Source organism: Myotis myotis, unplaced genomic scaffold (assembly GCF_014108235.1).
Source record: "Myotis myotis isolate mMyoMyo1 unplaced genomic scaffold, mMyoMyo1.p scaffold_m19_p_2, whole genome shotgun sequence".
Lineage (NCBI taxonomy): Eukaryota > Metazoa > Chordata > Mammalia > Chiroptera > Vespertilionidae > Myotis > Myotis myotis.
Genome location: NW_023416324.1, coordinates 79,972,563 through 79,989,313, shown reverse-complemented (window position 1 = coordinate 79,989,313; position 16,751 = coordinate 79,972,563). Strand labels below are relative to the sequence as shown.

The following is a 16,751-nucleotide window of genomic DNA, read 5'->3' as shown; positions in this document are numbered from 1 at the left end:
GGCACATCAGTGTACCACACACACGCCAGCCCGTCCCTGAGTAAGAGGTGTGAAAGGTTCCGCAGAGTTCCTGTGGGGAAGGGGGTGGGGGGGAGGGGGAAGCTGCTGCCACTTCCTGCGGGGGAATCCCTACACACTCACCCAACAAAAAACACAGAGGGTCACAATGCAGAGTCAGAAAGGGGATCGACAACAGCAGTGACGAAAATCAAATCATCCCAAACCAAACGGGGCGAGTTGGGGAAAACAAAATTGACTGACATAGAAAATTATCCTGAAAGTCCCAATGAAAATGCAATTTGGATTTCCACTTCAAAAGGTTTGAGGTAAGTGGCACCCATCTCTTTATCTGCACCCCAGTGTGGCCCAGACAAACTGAAATAATTCTTAAGTTAAACATTCGAAGGAACAGTCATTTTCTATATTTACTAGTAGAAATCCCTATAAAGAGAGGTTCTTGTTTGTTGGTTTCTTATTATATATTTTTTTCTTTTCACCCTGGCTAATTTCTTGGTGATTGTGTTCCATTGTAAATGCAAAAGGCCTGCTGTTATTAGTTTAAAAGTGGAAAACAGGAAAGAAAGAGCTAAAGACAGTGTAGGCAAATATTGCAAAGTGGACACGGTACAGAGGCACAAGGCTGATTCTCATAAGCTGCAGGGCACCGGAGATTTTCTACGCCTGTCACTGCCAGGTCTGCTACACAGAAGTGGTGACAAAGGCTGCTCTGGGAGCCTCAGTTCAGCAAGGTCTGCCAACAGGAGGAGGTTCCCTGTCCCCTGGATGTTCTTCCTATTTGAAGAGAAAGCTGCCACAGAGGAGAGTGAGCAGTGCTGGCAGGTGGCCCCTCCACAGCCACTGGCCTGCACGCTCACAGTTCACACACACATCACTTCCAGCGCGCTCAGAGGCACAGCTCAAAGTCTCAAGGACACAGACCTGAGGCGGGGCCTGCCCACTTGCGGAAAAGGGCGTGGAAAATGGGTTGATGCTGGCTCTATTGCTCCAGAGTGCGCCTTAGAAATGACTCTGCCTCCTTCCTCTACACACTCCACATTCACTATTCATCGTGGTGACAGCGGAACTGCAGCTGGTCCCCTAGATCTCCTTTGCTTGCTCTTTCTGCAACGTGGCGACAGACACTTGGGCTCCTGAAGGCTCCAGCCCAGCACTCAGCATCCACAGCAGCAGGGGGAGCTCGCAGTGGGAGGCTCTCCCCTTCTAGCTCCTCCCCTCCAAACAAGGAAAAAGCCAATAGGGTGTGAGCTTTAACTGGACCACACTGACCAGACTCTATTGGCATGGAAAGTATTGCACACATGCTGGAAAAGCAGGGGAGTGAAATGGGACAATGCTGAGAAAGAACCGATCCTCTTATAATTCCTATACCTGAAATAGAAGCACAAAAATGGTGATGATGTTCCTATTGCTCCAATCATGTATATTTTCCCATTTTAGTGTTGGTGTTGTGGATCCAGTTAGTTCAATGCTCGAAGTAAGCCAACAGGTGGTGTGTGTCTTTCTGAGTCCACAGGAGTGGCTACTGTAAATAGTGGTGCCAATGAGGACAAAGTCGGTGTGGCAGCCCCGTATTCCTCTTGCCACCAAAGGTTATAAAAGAACAAGAAAAACAAAACCTAATAATTGCAAGTGCCCTGAGCAGAATATATGGAAGATTAAGCAAGTTCTCTGAACAGAAACGCTTTAAAAAATACAGCACTAAAGGAGTATTATGACTGCGAGAATAGACCCACCCAACTCTCTGTGAGCATGCAGGGAGGGTGATGAAATTCAAATAGAGTCAAGGACCGGCTCTAGCTATTCTCTATCTATTCAAATGTTTTTGGTACATTCCAGAAAATGGTTTATAAACTCATTAGTCTTGGTGAGAACAAAATGTGAAGGAACACTAGATAGCCAAAATGTGGGTTGACATTAGGACTTCTTAAATTTGTGAAATGGAAAAAAAAGTATTATTTCTCAATGAGGAAAGGAAAATCAGAAGTTTTTATTCAGATTAGCTACAGCCATTCCAAGTATGAATATTAAAAATTTCTTCCTACTTATAAAACTTTTTTTTTAAAGCACTTTGAGATGCAAACTCAAAACCCACAAACAATATTTCACCTCTCTGGGAATGAAAGGTTTAAATTCTGAAATACCTTTCTGGGTTTGTACCAAACACCAAATCTTGATTTGATTTCAGATGAAAAAAAAAAAGTCATTCTGAAAAAACATTAACAACAACAATAATGAATTAAAAAAAAAAAAAAAACTTGCTCACATATATAAATGTCTCTATGGAAAACTCTCTCAATGAATCTGAAGAAAATTCTCAGAGTTGTCCTGCCAAAGACCTGGTTTTTGTGACAGATGTGGTAGAAAGACCAAAATAAATTTTGAAAGGAACATTATAAAATGGCCTAGAGTTTAGGCAGGTTAGAAAGAAATTCTGCTACATTTATTTATGCTCGTTCAGTCCCCCAAACCTTTCCCACAATGTTATTGGATAAAAACTGCAGGAATATCACACAAATTATGAACTCAAGATGTGCAAATCGCAAGGTTCTTTAAAAGTTCGTCATAAAAAGAAAAACACTGGACAAAAATGAGTATTCTTTTTTCCATCCCTTTTCTCTCAGTTACTCTGCCAGCTCTGCATATGCCTTTAATCCTTTCTCAAACATCAAAGTGAAAGTGCCTTCCGGCCAGGCTGCACTGGGTGGTCATTCATTGTCACATACTGGTTCATGATTCACATTCATTCTTTTAAACCACATTGAAACTGTCAATATCTTGCCGTGAGAAACTCTGCAGAGCTGAAATGCAGTTACAGTGTCGAAAAAAGATAGCAACTTAGTTTTTTGTTGTTGTTGTTTTTTCTTCCCAAAGACTTTAAAGTGAGATACAGTACTTGTTGAATGCTAGACCAAGATGCTTGGTAATAAAGTGTGAACAGCATTGTAAGTGCTTAGAGATAGCAATATATATGCTCATCTTCAAAATCCAATTCCTCACGTCACACTGGAATCTGAAAAAAGTGGCACCCGAGTCGTCCATAGTCATGAACTATAAACAGTACTAGAGTTAAAAGACAAAAGATTTGCAAACCCAAGGTGAAGAGCTGCCGCAGCTCTCTGAAGGGCAGCTCCACCTGTCTCTTGGGAGGAAGTCAATGCGACCACCTGATCGGTTTTCCTAACACTGCACAGAACCAGAGTGGGCGTTCGCGCTCCACCCCGCTGCCCCGCACCCTCGGGGAGCCACGCAGCCAGGGCGGCCCTGCCCACCAGACACCCCAAGACAGCACTGCACTAGCGAAGCAGAAACGAAATCCCACGGGTGGCAGTTGCTCTTAAAAAAAAAAATCAGTGCAGTCAGGCCCCATAGGGGGAAATACATATCTATATGATTAAAAGTTGCTTTTATTGTAAAATATGTTGGAGGGGGGAAAAATGTTCTTTTACAGGGTTAGCTTTCCATCCTCTCTAGGATGCCCTGAGGCTGGGTTCCTGATATTTCTTTTGTACGTGAGACCTCCTGAGGACGTGTCTCTGGAGCTGCAACCCCGTGTTGAGAGCCTGAGACAGGGGGAGGCAGAGAGAAGACCCTCGCTTGCTGTGGCACCCCTGCTGCACCCCCCACACCCCTTGCCCTCGCTCCCCACGCTCGCACGCACACCCCTGCAATCCCCTTCCCGGAACTTCCTCATGAAACCAGCAGAAGTCAGCGCCCAGCGGATGCTTCTGGCACTGCTAGAAAAGGCAGCCACTCCAAAGCCACTTTCATTCCACCGGGCGCATGGCCGCGCCGCCCGTGCTGGCCCCCGCTCGCCCACGGCCAGACACTCGTGGAAAAAGCATATGCACCGTCTCCTGCGCAACACCAGCTGTAACTCTAACGACAAGGTAAGAACAGAAACCTAAAGGAAGAGGATAACATGTAAATACTGTGTTATTTAGCCTACAGTACAGTAATCTGGATACAAATGGTAAGGGAGGGCCGAATTCCTTCCCCACGCCACGCCGCCGCGCCTACTTGCCCACGTTGGACCGGCCTTCGATGCAAATCTTCACCTCCTGAGGAATGAGCGAAGGCCGGGGGAGAGTCAAAGGCGGCTCGTCTTCCGACTTCTCCAGTTTGCGGGTCTCCGGCGCCGACCACCTCCTCTTCCTCGTGGTCGCGGGCTTGCTGGGTTCTGTTTTGGTGAGCAAGGGCGCTGCAGGCAATGCGATTTTGTCTGGAAACTTCAGTTCGCCGTTCTCGGAGAGCATCGGGGCACTTCCCTGACCGATGCCGTTCTCCTGCTCCGCGTACCGGTGTCTGCTGCCCGCGAGGGCGTCGGCCTTGGCGTGCTTCAGCAGGACGCTGGCGGGATCCACGGGCTGGCCCTTTTTCACCGAGCCGTTCTTCAGGTTCTTGAGGGTCAGCGAGATGCAGACGTCCCCAACGGAGAGTTTGGAACACGGCAAATCGAAGAGCTGGCTGGTTCGCTCTGGACAGCAGGACGACCAGCCCTGTCCGAACACAAAAAAAGGGTACTCTACCAACACCTCCACGCTGACCTGTGGGACGGTGAGAGACAGAGAGGGGAGACAGAAAGGAAGTAAGTGAAACCTTTTATTCGGGTTTTATTTCACACACGTGCAGTACATCAGCTGAATGGAGCAAAATGAGACAGTTCCACAAATCTCCTCCGCTAACACACACTAACGAGGCTCTTAATTTTCTGCTGTATTTGTACTTACCGTATGCAGATGTTGGGCAGAAGCCAGTGTAAAAGTCCCTTCAGCACTCAAAATATCATTTTACTGAGTATCAGTTCTAGGCCTGGGCTCTGTGAAAACAAGTCCGTCGACCCCCAAGGATGAAAGAACATCTGAGTGTTCAGCACTGAGCAAGGCACTGGCCTTGTGCTTGATTAGCTCATGGGACAAGACTCTTCTCTGTGCGACAGGGCTGATGTGGGTCTGAGTTGGACTGTGTGTGCTCCACGAGGGAGGCACTATGTGTTAATCACCCTATCTCTGGCTCCTAAAGGGGGTACCTGGCACATAATTGAGGCTTCATATCTATTGGATAAATGAATGTGTACCCTAGGAATTTAGGGGAAGCAGAATCGGGGGAGGTTTGAGGGGAGAACATTGCTGGGAGAGGGTTAATGTGACATATACATCTCAAGTACCTGGTTCATCTACAACAAGCATGTAAAACTCTCAGCCTGTGAGCCGCATGCCTACTACTATAGTGTGTGAGCATGAGCCCATATCAATGTGAATATCATCTGGGGAACATTTCATGGTTCCGGGATATTTTAAAAATGTAAAGAAAGTTAACATTTTTTGAGTACCTACTATCTGTTGAACATTACAATACAAACTTTACAAAAAGCCTTTTGTTTAATGCTAACAATATACTAGTGAAAAAAGCATTGTTGTTCTAATTTATAAATAGGGAACTATAATTATAGTCTCGGAGAGATTAAATCAGTTGCTTAATGTCACAGCTGTGAATTGATGGAATTGGGATTTAATCCAGTCTCTTTGGTCTCCCAACCCATTTTTCTTTTTCCCCATCTCTGCCTCTATGAACAGAGATATAATACCACTAAGAGAGATGAACTTGACATTCCTACTATCCCAAACAGTGGTGAATGTCACTTGAAACAAACAGGATCCCAATGGCAGGAACTCATGGTTTGTTTCATGGTACAGAAAATTGTGAAATAGTGTTTGCCTTACACCTACTCATACAATTCTAGTCTCCCCATATAAATGTGTGATGAGGCTGCTATTCAATTACAGAGCTACATTTATATCTCGCACACATATATTTGCATATACATATGAACAATCATACAAGTTACAGTATCAGATGGGGATGACCACTGAGTTCCAAGTGGGAGGGCCACCCTGGAGCTGGCTCCTAAATCCTGCCCCAAACCTCTTAGAGCCATTAACATCACAAACTGAGCAGAGGAACCAATCCTTCTTCAAGTGGGGATTTTTAAACTGTATTTCCAAGTCATAAAAACAAAGTTCTGAAGTATAAATATCTCCTAAGAATCTACCAGACTCACTGTTTGCTTATCCCTGCCTAACAGCTGTCAGAGGTCATGTGACATTCATAATACTGGAAGCCCTATTTGCAAACATATTGGCCTTTTTGGCTTTGCATGTTCCTGGATGATCCCCTGATTCGGGCAGTCTGTCTCCTTGCCGACAGAAAGCCTAATACCTATCAGTTGACAGTTTTCTTGGTGTGTGAGCCATACTGTACACACTCCTCAGAGCAGCCAATATTCCATGTTCTGAAAACAATGTCTACTGCATATTCATAGACAAGTCTATCTGAGACTTTTACGTGTTACCCAGTATCTACAGACTCATTGAGAAGAAATGTTTTCAAGGCCTTTATAACAAGTAACACTACTGATTATTCCAAAGGCTGTGATGTAGATGCATATGCTTCCAATTATATACTCCATAAAGTTTGGGGGCATTTGAAAGCCCTTCATTACTCCCTCATCTCAACACTCCCAAGGCAGGTCTTAGAATTAAATACCATGAGGTCGTCTGTAGCTTGAACAGCCTACCTAACAAGTCATGAAAGAAAAGTGATGAGGGAGAGAATATTTAAGATATGCACTAAAAAGAGCTGATGATAAAGGAATTTATTTTAACTTGGGTAGGTTTGGGACGATATATTCCACCACTTCAAAGGCTTGTCTTTGGTCCCTTCTTCCTAAATTCTGGCTTTGCCTCCTCCCAAAGGAGCTCTGACATCCTGGAAAAGATGCCACACACACATCCTCAGGTGAGTCTACACAAACCAACAGTGAAAGATTATTCAGATAATGTGATTGTTGTAAACAGTGGACTGGATAGCTCATGCCAAATGCTACTTTTTCTCCTCACTGATTATTCATCCTCACTAATATTTATCCTCAGACATTTCCCTCCTGACTATATGTAACCTGAATTATCTAGAAAATATACTTTTTTTGGGTTTGCATGTATGTCAACTAAAGTAAGTATTTTCCCTTTCTTTGGTGAAAGTTAAACTCTCATTGGACATATCTCAGAAAAGGATACTAAAATATCCATAACCAATCTGTGTATTTCATAGTTAGGTTTATCAGAAGGACATAAACATTCCTAAAGGTTAACTGACCATTAACAGTTAATGGAGAAACCATACGGAGGGATTTTTCAGGAAGAGTATATGTAGTTAGGTCTGTTTGAAATTCCCTTGGAGAAGACTTATCTACCTCAAAACATGCTATCTGTGCTGATGGCTACTGTGCTGGCCAGAAACAGACTTGGTGGGATTTTGTGACAGGATGTTACTTTAAACTGGAACGGGGAGGCTGTGAGTTCCTTGAATTTGAGGCCCAAGCAGGTCTCCCCTATGGTGCTGAGTGCTTCCAATGTTGCTGATCACGTGTTCCCACTCCAGGTTTTGCAGTTGTAATAAAGTTCAGTAACCACACTGAGCACCTGCTAAATGTGAAGGACTGCAGAAGAGAACCTGTTGTTTAAGACCTAGCTCTTGCTTCAGTGGGGAGACAACATGCGTGCAAAACAAGTAACTTCACAAGGCACACCTGGATCCCGGCCACCATGTAATCTCATGATGTCCACGTGGCTACCTAGGGGTAACGCAAATGCAATGTGTCCAAAACAGACCTCCTGATATGCCCCTGCCCACTGGCACCTCTTAGGCTCTTCTCATCTCCGTGAATGGCACTTCCTTTATTCCAGTCATTCAAGGGCCCAGAATCACTTTTGACTCGGCTCTTTCATACTACACTCATCAAATCACAAAGCAAATCCTGTCTGTCCTCTCTTCCAAGTTTACCTAGAATGAGACCACGTCTCACTGCCTCTACTGCCCCTGTCCTGGCCAAGCCAGCTCCCTCTCACTGGGAGGACAAGCACCATGCACAAGCCGCGGTCTGCATGCCCCCTCCTCACTGCACCACAGTGACCTGTCTCCTGCTGGTCCTTTAACTGCACCTGCACCTCTGCGTCTGTATCCACATTAGTTCCTGTAGTTGGAATCCCGTCTGCCCTGTGCACTGTCGCCTTCCGTTGCCCTTCCCAGGGCTTCGCTGTCCACCCTGCTTGAAATAACAACACCCCATCCCTAGCTTTCCTGCCCTCTCTACCATGCTTTGTTTTCCCCTATAGCACTTACTATCTTTCGATGCATTATTGTTTTACTCATGCTATTTGTTTCACCTCTTTCCCCAAACTCCCACAAGACTATATGCCAATGATGGCGAACCTTTTGAGCTCGGCGTGTCAACATTTTGAAAAACCCTAACTTAACTCTGGTGCCGTGTCACATATAGAAATGTTTTGATATTTGCAACCATAGTAAAACAAAGATTTGTATTTTTGATATTTATTTTATATATTTAAATGCCATTTAACAAAGAAAAATCAACCAAAAAAATGAGTTCGCGTGTCACCTCTGACACGCGTGTCATAGGTTTGCCATCACTGCTATACGCTCCACAAAGGTGGAGATTTTGTCCGTTTTGCTCATCTTTCCATGCCCAGAGTCTAGGATGCTTTCTGGCCTGTAATAGGTGCACGCCTTGCAGTGTGTTTACAGAGGGAAGGCAAACATGAAACCAGGTCATCAGCTTTGTACTGAGCATGCCCAACGCAGCACCCATCAGCACTGACTGCGTGCTTGGAGATAGATGAGGCTCCTCTCTAAGGGAATTTCAAGAAAACAGACACGGCCATATATACTTCGAAGGAAAAATCCCTCCCTGTGACTTCTTCATTAACTGTCAATGAATAACTAGTTCCGTGTTTGCCGTCTATTTGCAAAAACACTGCAACGACACAACTGGCCAACAGAGGTCAATGTTTAGACGCTGAGAGGCTCTGGCTGTCCTTGCTTCTTTTCAGCGGGGAGTAAATTGGGCGACTAGTCCTCTCCAGGGAGAGGGGCAGCACCCGCCTGGGGGCTGGCTCACCACTCACAGGCAGCTTTCTGGGCTGAGCCTTAGCGGCCTCCCTCAGCGTGTCCCTGTCAGACGCTGAGTTCATCATGACCTCATAGAATCAAACTTTGGTTCCTTTCTCTGCACTCTTGAGGTTCCTCGTTGCTATTTCAGCTGTGCTAATAACCATTCGTTTCATGACCTTGTGGGGGTTCAAACGGTCTCTGCTTAAACCCCAATGAACACACATTCCTGAGGGCAGCACCATATAAAAACCAAAGGACGTTACATAATTCCTGGCAGCGCCACACAGTCCATCTTTTTCATCCACAAATGTATCTTTTTCCAAATACGTGAAGCAGTCGTAGGATAAAATGTGAGCATGAATAGCCTCTGTCTTTATGTCAGCTGGAGGCCCCACTGCTTCTCATCTCTGGATGCCTGGAAGCCAGGACTTCTCTTTTAGGGCCAGATCACCTTTTACCTTCCTCCTTCTCCGCCGCCCCCCCCGCCCCCTGCTGCTGCAGGCACCCCATGTGTTCACTACTGCTTCTCTGAGAAGTCTGTCTTCCCTCCCTCTCTCCAGTCCCCTAAACCAACACTCTAAACCCACCACCTCCACCTTCTATTCAAATGGAGTAATCAGGACAAGCAAGCAACACAGCTAGACCAATAATAATTTATTCAATATCATAGTCCTGCTCCGGCTAATGACTGGATTTTATGATCATTCTTTGCTCTTCTGTGTATAAGTTCAATAAAATTCCTTTAACTACTCAGTCAATAACTATTGTATTTAAACACTGTATGCATAAACACATATTTATGCTGTTGGAATATTTCGATGGGTGCTGTCTATATACACACATATGTGCATAGCACCAAAAACAAGATATAAAGAACACAAAAAGTCTGCTGCTTAAATTTGCCTCCTATTTCCTTAACAGGAGTCCCTGTTTTCACAAATGTGAAGGGCATCTGACAAAACATTTTGCTTGGTAGTCTCCCAAATGTACCGACTCTGCCTGGTCCTGGAGCCACGGCAGCTCCGGAGCGGGTTTCAGTGGGTGTCCGCGTCCGGTGCAGTTATTAAATTGGGAGTTCCTAACTTGTCTGCCAGTGACATTCTTGATCCTGCATTACCTGAAGAGAAAAGCCAGCCTGCTTTCCTCGAAGGCCAGTTTGCATGACTACATTCTCCACATCAAAAACCCCAGAAAACCCTGGAACAAGGACTAAAGAGCTCAGCAAGAGACCCGCTTACATCTATGTTGAAAATTATCAATGAAAACAGGCATACGTCTTCAGCTGAGTGTAGGACATCTGTGAGTGTTGTTTCCAATGTTTAAACATCGCAGTGCAGGCCTGACTCAGTCCTCGGTGGGTGTCTCAGGCTTGCTTAGTAAACTCCAGGCTGGTGCTGAGGGGCCTCCAGACACTAATTCCAAGCCACAAGCTGGGTGCTTCCTGCACATCGTTGCATGGTTCCCATGGCCCGCACTGCTGGGAGGCCCGTAGGACCTGCTCAGCAAGCCACCAGGGCAGCTCTCGGCACACAGATTCCATCCCACTGGCTCTCCTCTCTCAGGGCTTAAAAATGCTTGTCTTGGTCCTGGCCGGGTGGTTCAGTTGGTTGCAGAATCATCCCATACACCAAAGGGTCACAGGTTTGATCCCCAGTCATGGTGCATACAGGAAAAAGACAACCAATTGATGCCTCTCTCTCTCTCTTCCTCCCTCTCTCTTTCTCTCTCTAAAAATCAATGGGAACATATCCTCCGGTGAGGATTAACAAAACTGTGGCATAAAGAACAACTTTCTTTTTGCGGGGGGGGGGGGGGGGGACCTGTTTATACTGGATTTGTTAGTTTCCTCTAAACCTTTACCTTTTTTATTTTATTTATTTACTTTTTAAATCTTTATTGTTCAGATTATTACAGTTGTTCCTCTTCCCCCCCCCATAGCTCCCCTCCACCCAGTTCCCACCCCACCCCTTGCCCTTCCCCCCCCCCACTGTCCTCGTCCATAGGTATACGATTTTTGTCCAGTCTCTCCCCGTACTCCCTTCCCCCTGAGAACTGCCAGTCCACTCCCTTTATATGCCCCTGATTCTATTATATTCACCAGTATATTCTGTTCATCAGATTTTTTATTCACTTGATTTTTAGATTCACTTGTTGATAGATATGTATTTGTTGTCACTTTGTTGTTCATAATTTTTATCTTTAGCTTTTTCTTCTTCTTCCTCTTCTTAAAGAATACCCTTCAACATTTCATATAATACTGGTTTGGCGGTGATGAGCTCCTTTAGCTTTTTCTTATCTGTGAAGCTCTTTATTTGACCTTCAATTCTAAATGATAGCTTTGCTGGGTAACCTTGGTTGTAGGTTCTTGCTATTCATCACTTTGAATATTTCTTGCCACTCCCTTCTGGCCTGCATAGTTTCTATTGAGAAATCAGCTGACAGTAGTATGGGTACTCCTTTGTAGGTAAGTAACTGTTTTTCTCTTGCTGCTTTTAATATTCTCTCTTTGTCTTTTGCCCTTGGCATTTTAATTATGATGTGTCTTGGTGTGGTCCTCTTTGGATTCCTTTTGTTTGGGGTTCTCTGCGCTTCCTGGACTTGTAATATTATTTCTTCCACCAGGTAGGGGAAGTTTTCTGTCATTATTTCTTCAAATATGTTTTCAATATCTTGCTCTCTCTCTTCTTCAGGCACCCCTGTAATTTGGATGTTGGTATGCTTGAAGTTGTCCCTGAGGCTCCTTACACTATCTTCATATTTTTGGATTTTTCTTTTTGCTTTTCTGGTTGGGTATCTTCTGCTTCTTCGTATTTCAAATCTTTGATTGATTCTTAGGGTACTCTAGTCTGCTGTTGGATCTCTGTATATTATTCTTTATTTCAGTAAGTGTATGCTTAATTTCTAATTGGTCCTTTTTCATATCCTTGAGGGTCTCACTAAATTTCTCGGAGGTTTCTAGAAGATTCTTGAGTAACCTTATAACTGTGGTTTTGAACTCTATATCCAGTAGTTTGCTTTCCTCCATTTCCTTCGTTTGTGACCTGTTTCTTTGTCTCTGCATTTTGGCTGCTTCCCTGTGTTGATAGAGTGGCTTTGTGTGCTAGGTGTCCTATAGAGCCCAGTGGCTCAGCCTCCCCAATTACCTGAGGTGGACACTCTTGGAGCACCCCTTTGTGGGCTGTGTGCACAGTCTTGTTGTAGTTAAGCCTTGATTGCTGTTGGTATCACTGGGAGGAATCGACCTCCAGGGCAATTGGTTGTGAGGACCGGTTGTGTCTACAATGGGAGAACTTCTGTGCTGGAGACACCCTTATAGGGCAGGACTTGCTTCAATGGGGCTTTGGCACTCACTGAGTCTGCCTAGGTTTTTAGGTGGAGAAAGGCCAGGCCATTCATATGCAAAAGCCTCTGTGCACAGCTTGGGTGGGGTTGTAAATTGGGTGGGGCGGGGTCTCAGGGAATCACCAGGGCAGAGCAGACCACAATGGCTGCCAGTCTGCTCTGCCTAGGAGAGGTCCTGTGGTCTGTGTCCCGCGGCCCTGTGAAGGAACAATGACCGATGCAAGCACCTCTGCGAGAAAGCCGCCCTCATATTCTGATGCCAGACAGTCCAGTTTCTCTCTGTATGAGTCTGGGTCCCTAAATTCTCACCTGGAACTGGAATTCAGAGCAGTCAGGAGCTTGTATCTCCCTCCTGATTGAGAAAGACAACAATGTACCCAGCTGCCAGCCCCTTTTGCGCGTGCCTCCGTACCTCTGCACTTCTACACCTCTGCACCTCCAACTGGACTCAATGCGCTTTTCTCCTTCCTTCTACTTGTAGAATTTCCACTCAGCCAACCTTCCCGTGGTTCTGGGTGGTATTCGTTTTGTCTTTTATTTGTAGTTTTAATGTGGTTGTGCGCGACAGCAAATTCAGATGTTTACCTATGCCACCATCTTGGTTGTCTCTCAAGAACAACAACTTTATTCAGTGCTAAAAAAAAAAAAATGAACTACCAAAGCCACAGAAAGACGGGGTGGAACCATAAATGAATTTTGCCAGGTGAAAGAGGACAGTCTGAAAGGCTACATTGTGCCGGAAGCCGGTCCATCCTTGCTGCTTGACACAGTCGCTGCAGGAAAGAAACATCTGCACAGCATATGTTTCAATGGACCTGGCATATATAGCATACTGTTCTTAATATGTTTGCTCCCCTTAGTGCTATGTGTTTTAATGAAGGTCACCTCTCAGAGAAAGGTTGTTTCCCCAGGTAGGGATTTTTCCCTGAAGTTAGGGAGGTGATAAAACCCCTTAACTAAGTGCCAGGTGGGTAGTTAATCACTTTAACTACAAACAATCACGCTTAAGCTACATAATCTTTACTCCCTGGAATGGAGATAAGAAACGCCCTAACCTTTGCAATAGAAATTGACAGGATTAAAATCAACTGGTATAAATACAGATGTAACAAGACAATAAACACCAGAACTTCGCTGGAGATCCTGAACAGAACTTGGCTGGAGATCCAGACCAGAACTTGGCTGGAGATCCTGGCTAGAGATCCTGGCTAGGCTGCTGATCAACTGAATGCTGTCTCCGTGTCATTCCTTCTTCGCCGACTCCGTCTGCACTTTTGGGAACCCCTGGACCTGCTGGGGTTGGACCCTAGCAACATTGTGTCTGCGTCCAGCTATGTGACACTCTGGGGAAAGGCAGAACTAGAGAGAGGTAACAATCAGGGGTGCCAGGGCCTCAGGGTGGGGGTGGTAGTATAAGTAGGCAGTGCATAAAGGGTCTTTAGGGTGGCGAAACCATTTTGTATGATACCCTAAGGCAGCGGTTCTCAACCTGTGGGTCGCGACCCCTTTGGCGGTCAAACGACCCTTTCACAGGGGTCGCCTAAGACCATCCTGCATATCAGATATTTACATTATGATTCATAACAGTAGCAACATTACAGTTATGAAGTAGCAACGAAAATAATTTTATGGTTGGGTCACAACATGAGGAACTGTATTTAAAGGGCCAGAAGGTTGAGAACCACTGCCCTAAGGCATGGTTACAATATCATACAAAATACATTATCCATTTGACAAAGCTTACAGAAAGTACACCACAAAGAATAAAGCCTAATGTACACTATGGACTTTAGTTAATGACAACATACCAATACTGGCTCATCAACCATCACAATATGCTGCAGAAATGCAAGATTTCATTCATAGGGGACACCGTCTGGGAACTCTGTACTTTCTGCTCAACTTTTTTGTAAACCTAGAACTAACTACTCTTAACAATTAAAGCTTATTTTTAAAAAAGCTACAAACAACACGTGAGATCACCTCATTGGGGGACTCACATCTTAAAGGCTGAACAGAGCCTCTTTCTTCCCCCATCTTCCTTGGGAGGGACACACACACCACAGCCACGTGGCGTGCTGCTGTTTCCCTGCTGCAGCCGTTCCCGCGTCAGAACCCAGAGGAGGATCTCCACCAGGACCTGGACCGCCGGCCCGGCTCTGGGCTTCCAACACAGGGCAGCCACTATCTGTCTTTGGTTCTTTAAGACTCATTCCCGGCAGGCTCCGCATGTGGAACGCTGGCATGTCGGCTTGCCTTGGCTGCGGAGGGACTACACCAGCTTATGTGCTGCTTGCATGAGGGCTTTGGCTATTTTTAGGCAGCAGCTAATCCATTAACTGCATAATGCTACCACGGATGACTCACAGAACACAGCAGTCAAATTAAAAAATAGTAGGATGCACGAAAAGCCATCGGGGTAAACGTGCAGTAAGCACATCATTATAACGTGCCGTATGTGTGAACCTCCCCCCCCCAACACACACACACAGACACGCCAGGACAGTTGGGGGAAGGAAGTGGCACTGAATATTAAGCGGTCGCCGTGGCGGTAACGGGAAGCAGTCACCCCAGGAGGATCTGGGAAGCGACAGACAGTCCCACTAACATAAGGAGCTCGGCAGTTAGGAGAGAAGCAGTCCAAGAAAAGAGTCACCCAGAGCACTTTTCAAGTAAGATCTGCTCCAAGTCTTCTGAGCCAAGTATGTGTACTTTTCAGAAAAGTTGAGGCCTGGGAGCATGAGGCAGAGAGGTAGGAGGCTGCTCACATACAGAACACTGTTTGCCAGATGGAAGCTGAAGACCCTCCAGGTGGGACACTCCTAGCAGGCCTGCTGCAGGAGAGGCCCATGAGCCGCAGTCCCCGCCTGGGTCCTCTTACTGATGTGGAGGGCTGGACCATGCATCCACCCCTCCAGTCCAGTGCACACGCAGGAAAGCACTGCATGTGTACGCTCACACGTAGAAGTAGCTGTATGCATGCTTCCGGGCCCGTCATTGGGAACATGCCACAGGAACACAGGCAGGGTAAACATAGCTCATTGGGAAAGTTCAGCCTTTTTTCTGGGCTTTTCTAAACTATCTCTCCTTCCATAAACTCTGTTTACTATAGAGCACAGAGCCTTTTCTCTTTCAGAAGTCAACCATTTCCCTTCTCAGGGCCGAAGTCACTTAAGGGAAGCAGGGACGGGACACTAACATTGTTGAGGGCCCACTACGTGCTACATCGTGTGCTGGTTCCTTTGAATGTATTTTCTTTAATTCTTACATTATTCCCACTACATAACCAAGGATGGAAGGCTGGGGTAGAATTTGCATGGTACATTATTTGTGCAATTATTTGTAAATATTTGCACAAGGCCCCGGCGCTACGGAGTGGTGGGGGGCAGATTCAGACTGAGGTCTTTTTGGCTCCAGATCCCACATTCTCCTTCCAGCCAACCTGCTTCCCACCCAAGCAGGTGATGTTCCACACTCCTATTGCCTGGGATTCCTTCTGGGACTCGCCACAGACTTATGGACTCAAACTTGGAGAATATTAAGTGGATTATATTTGGGAGTGAGGCTCTGAGGGAAGTGATTCTACTGTCCCTTGGGGCTCTCAACCAGAATCATCAGGGCTGAGGGGCAGACTGGATGGAAGCAGGGACCCTCCCAGCAGGGGTGGAGGGAGTGTGCTACCTGCCCTTCACCGGAAGAGGAAGAAGACTGCAGAGTGGCCAAAAGAAGCTTCCTGTGGAGCCCATAGTACTAAGGGATAACGCCTGGGGTGGTCACTGGGGTGCACAGAAATGCCCTGTTGCGTAAGACCAGCCCCAGGGATGGGGACGAATACGGGAAAGTATTTTTCTCCTACACTGCCTTGTCTGGTGCTTCAGCTGGAAACAACATTGGAGGCATCTTTGAATAATAATAAGAAGAAAATCAGCTCCTTAAAAATAATCACCAAAATAAAGCCCCTCTGTTTCACACAGGCTGGCTTTAGTTCCCCTCCATCCACAGTCTACGGCGGGTCCTGAGCGTGAGGTCAGCGGAGGTGCCCTTTATGGCCCCCGGTTCTGGTGTTGGTGCTGGCCAGTTTCATAAGGGCGGTTCTGCAGGGCAGGAGGGAAAGCCAAGGATTACAGAACAAGGAGGCCCAAGTATCTACCAGATGTAAGGGGTCATCTACCTGTTTCGAGATGAGAAAAATGGCAGCTCTGAGAGGTAAAACAACTGGTCTGGCAGCTGACCGGCACCCGGACTCCTGGCTTTCTCTGCGCCACATGGCCTTCTCGGGATCCTGCTTAGGTTTTATAAGGTCAGACCCTGCTTGGGTTTTATAAGGTCAGGCCTCCTGAGGCCCTCCAACCAGGTAGGATTTATGCCCAGGGCCATAAAGCCACCTACTATGGAAAAACCAGCCCTGCTCCTTCAACTTC

The 16,751-nt window shown here is 46.1% G+C and overlaps 1 protein-coding gene across 14 annotated transcripts in view; it reads right to left on the bottom strand.

Moving 5' to 3' along the window:
* Positions 1 to 1,988: 1,988 nt before the first annotated feature.
* Positions 1,989 to 16,751, bottom strand: part of ATXN1 (ataxin 1) — a 415,455-nt gene continuing 400,692 nt past the window's right edge. For all 14 annotated transcript variants that reach the window (XM_036350166.1, XM_036350168.1, XM_036350175.1 and 11 more), the window contains one exon: positions 1,989 to 4,565. In XM_036350166.1, the coding sequence (XP_036206059.1) occupies positions 4,035 to 4,565 (531 nt within the window). In that variant the 3' untranslated portion in view covers positions 1,989 to 4,034. The remainder of the gene's footprint in view (positions 4,566 to 16,751) is intronic.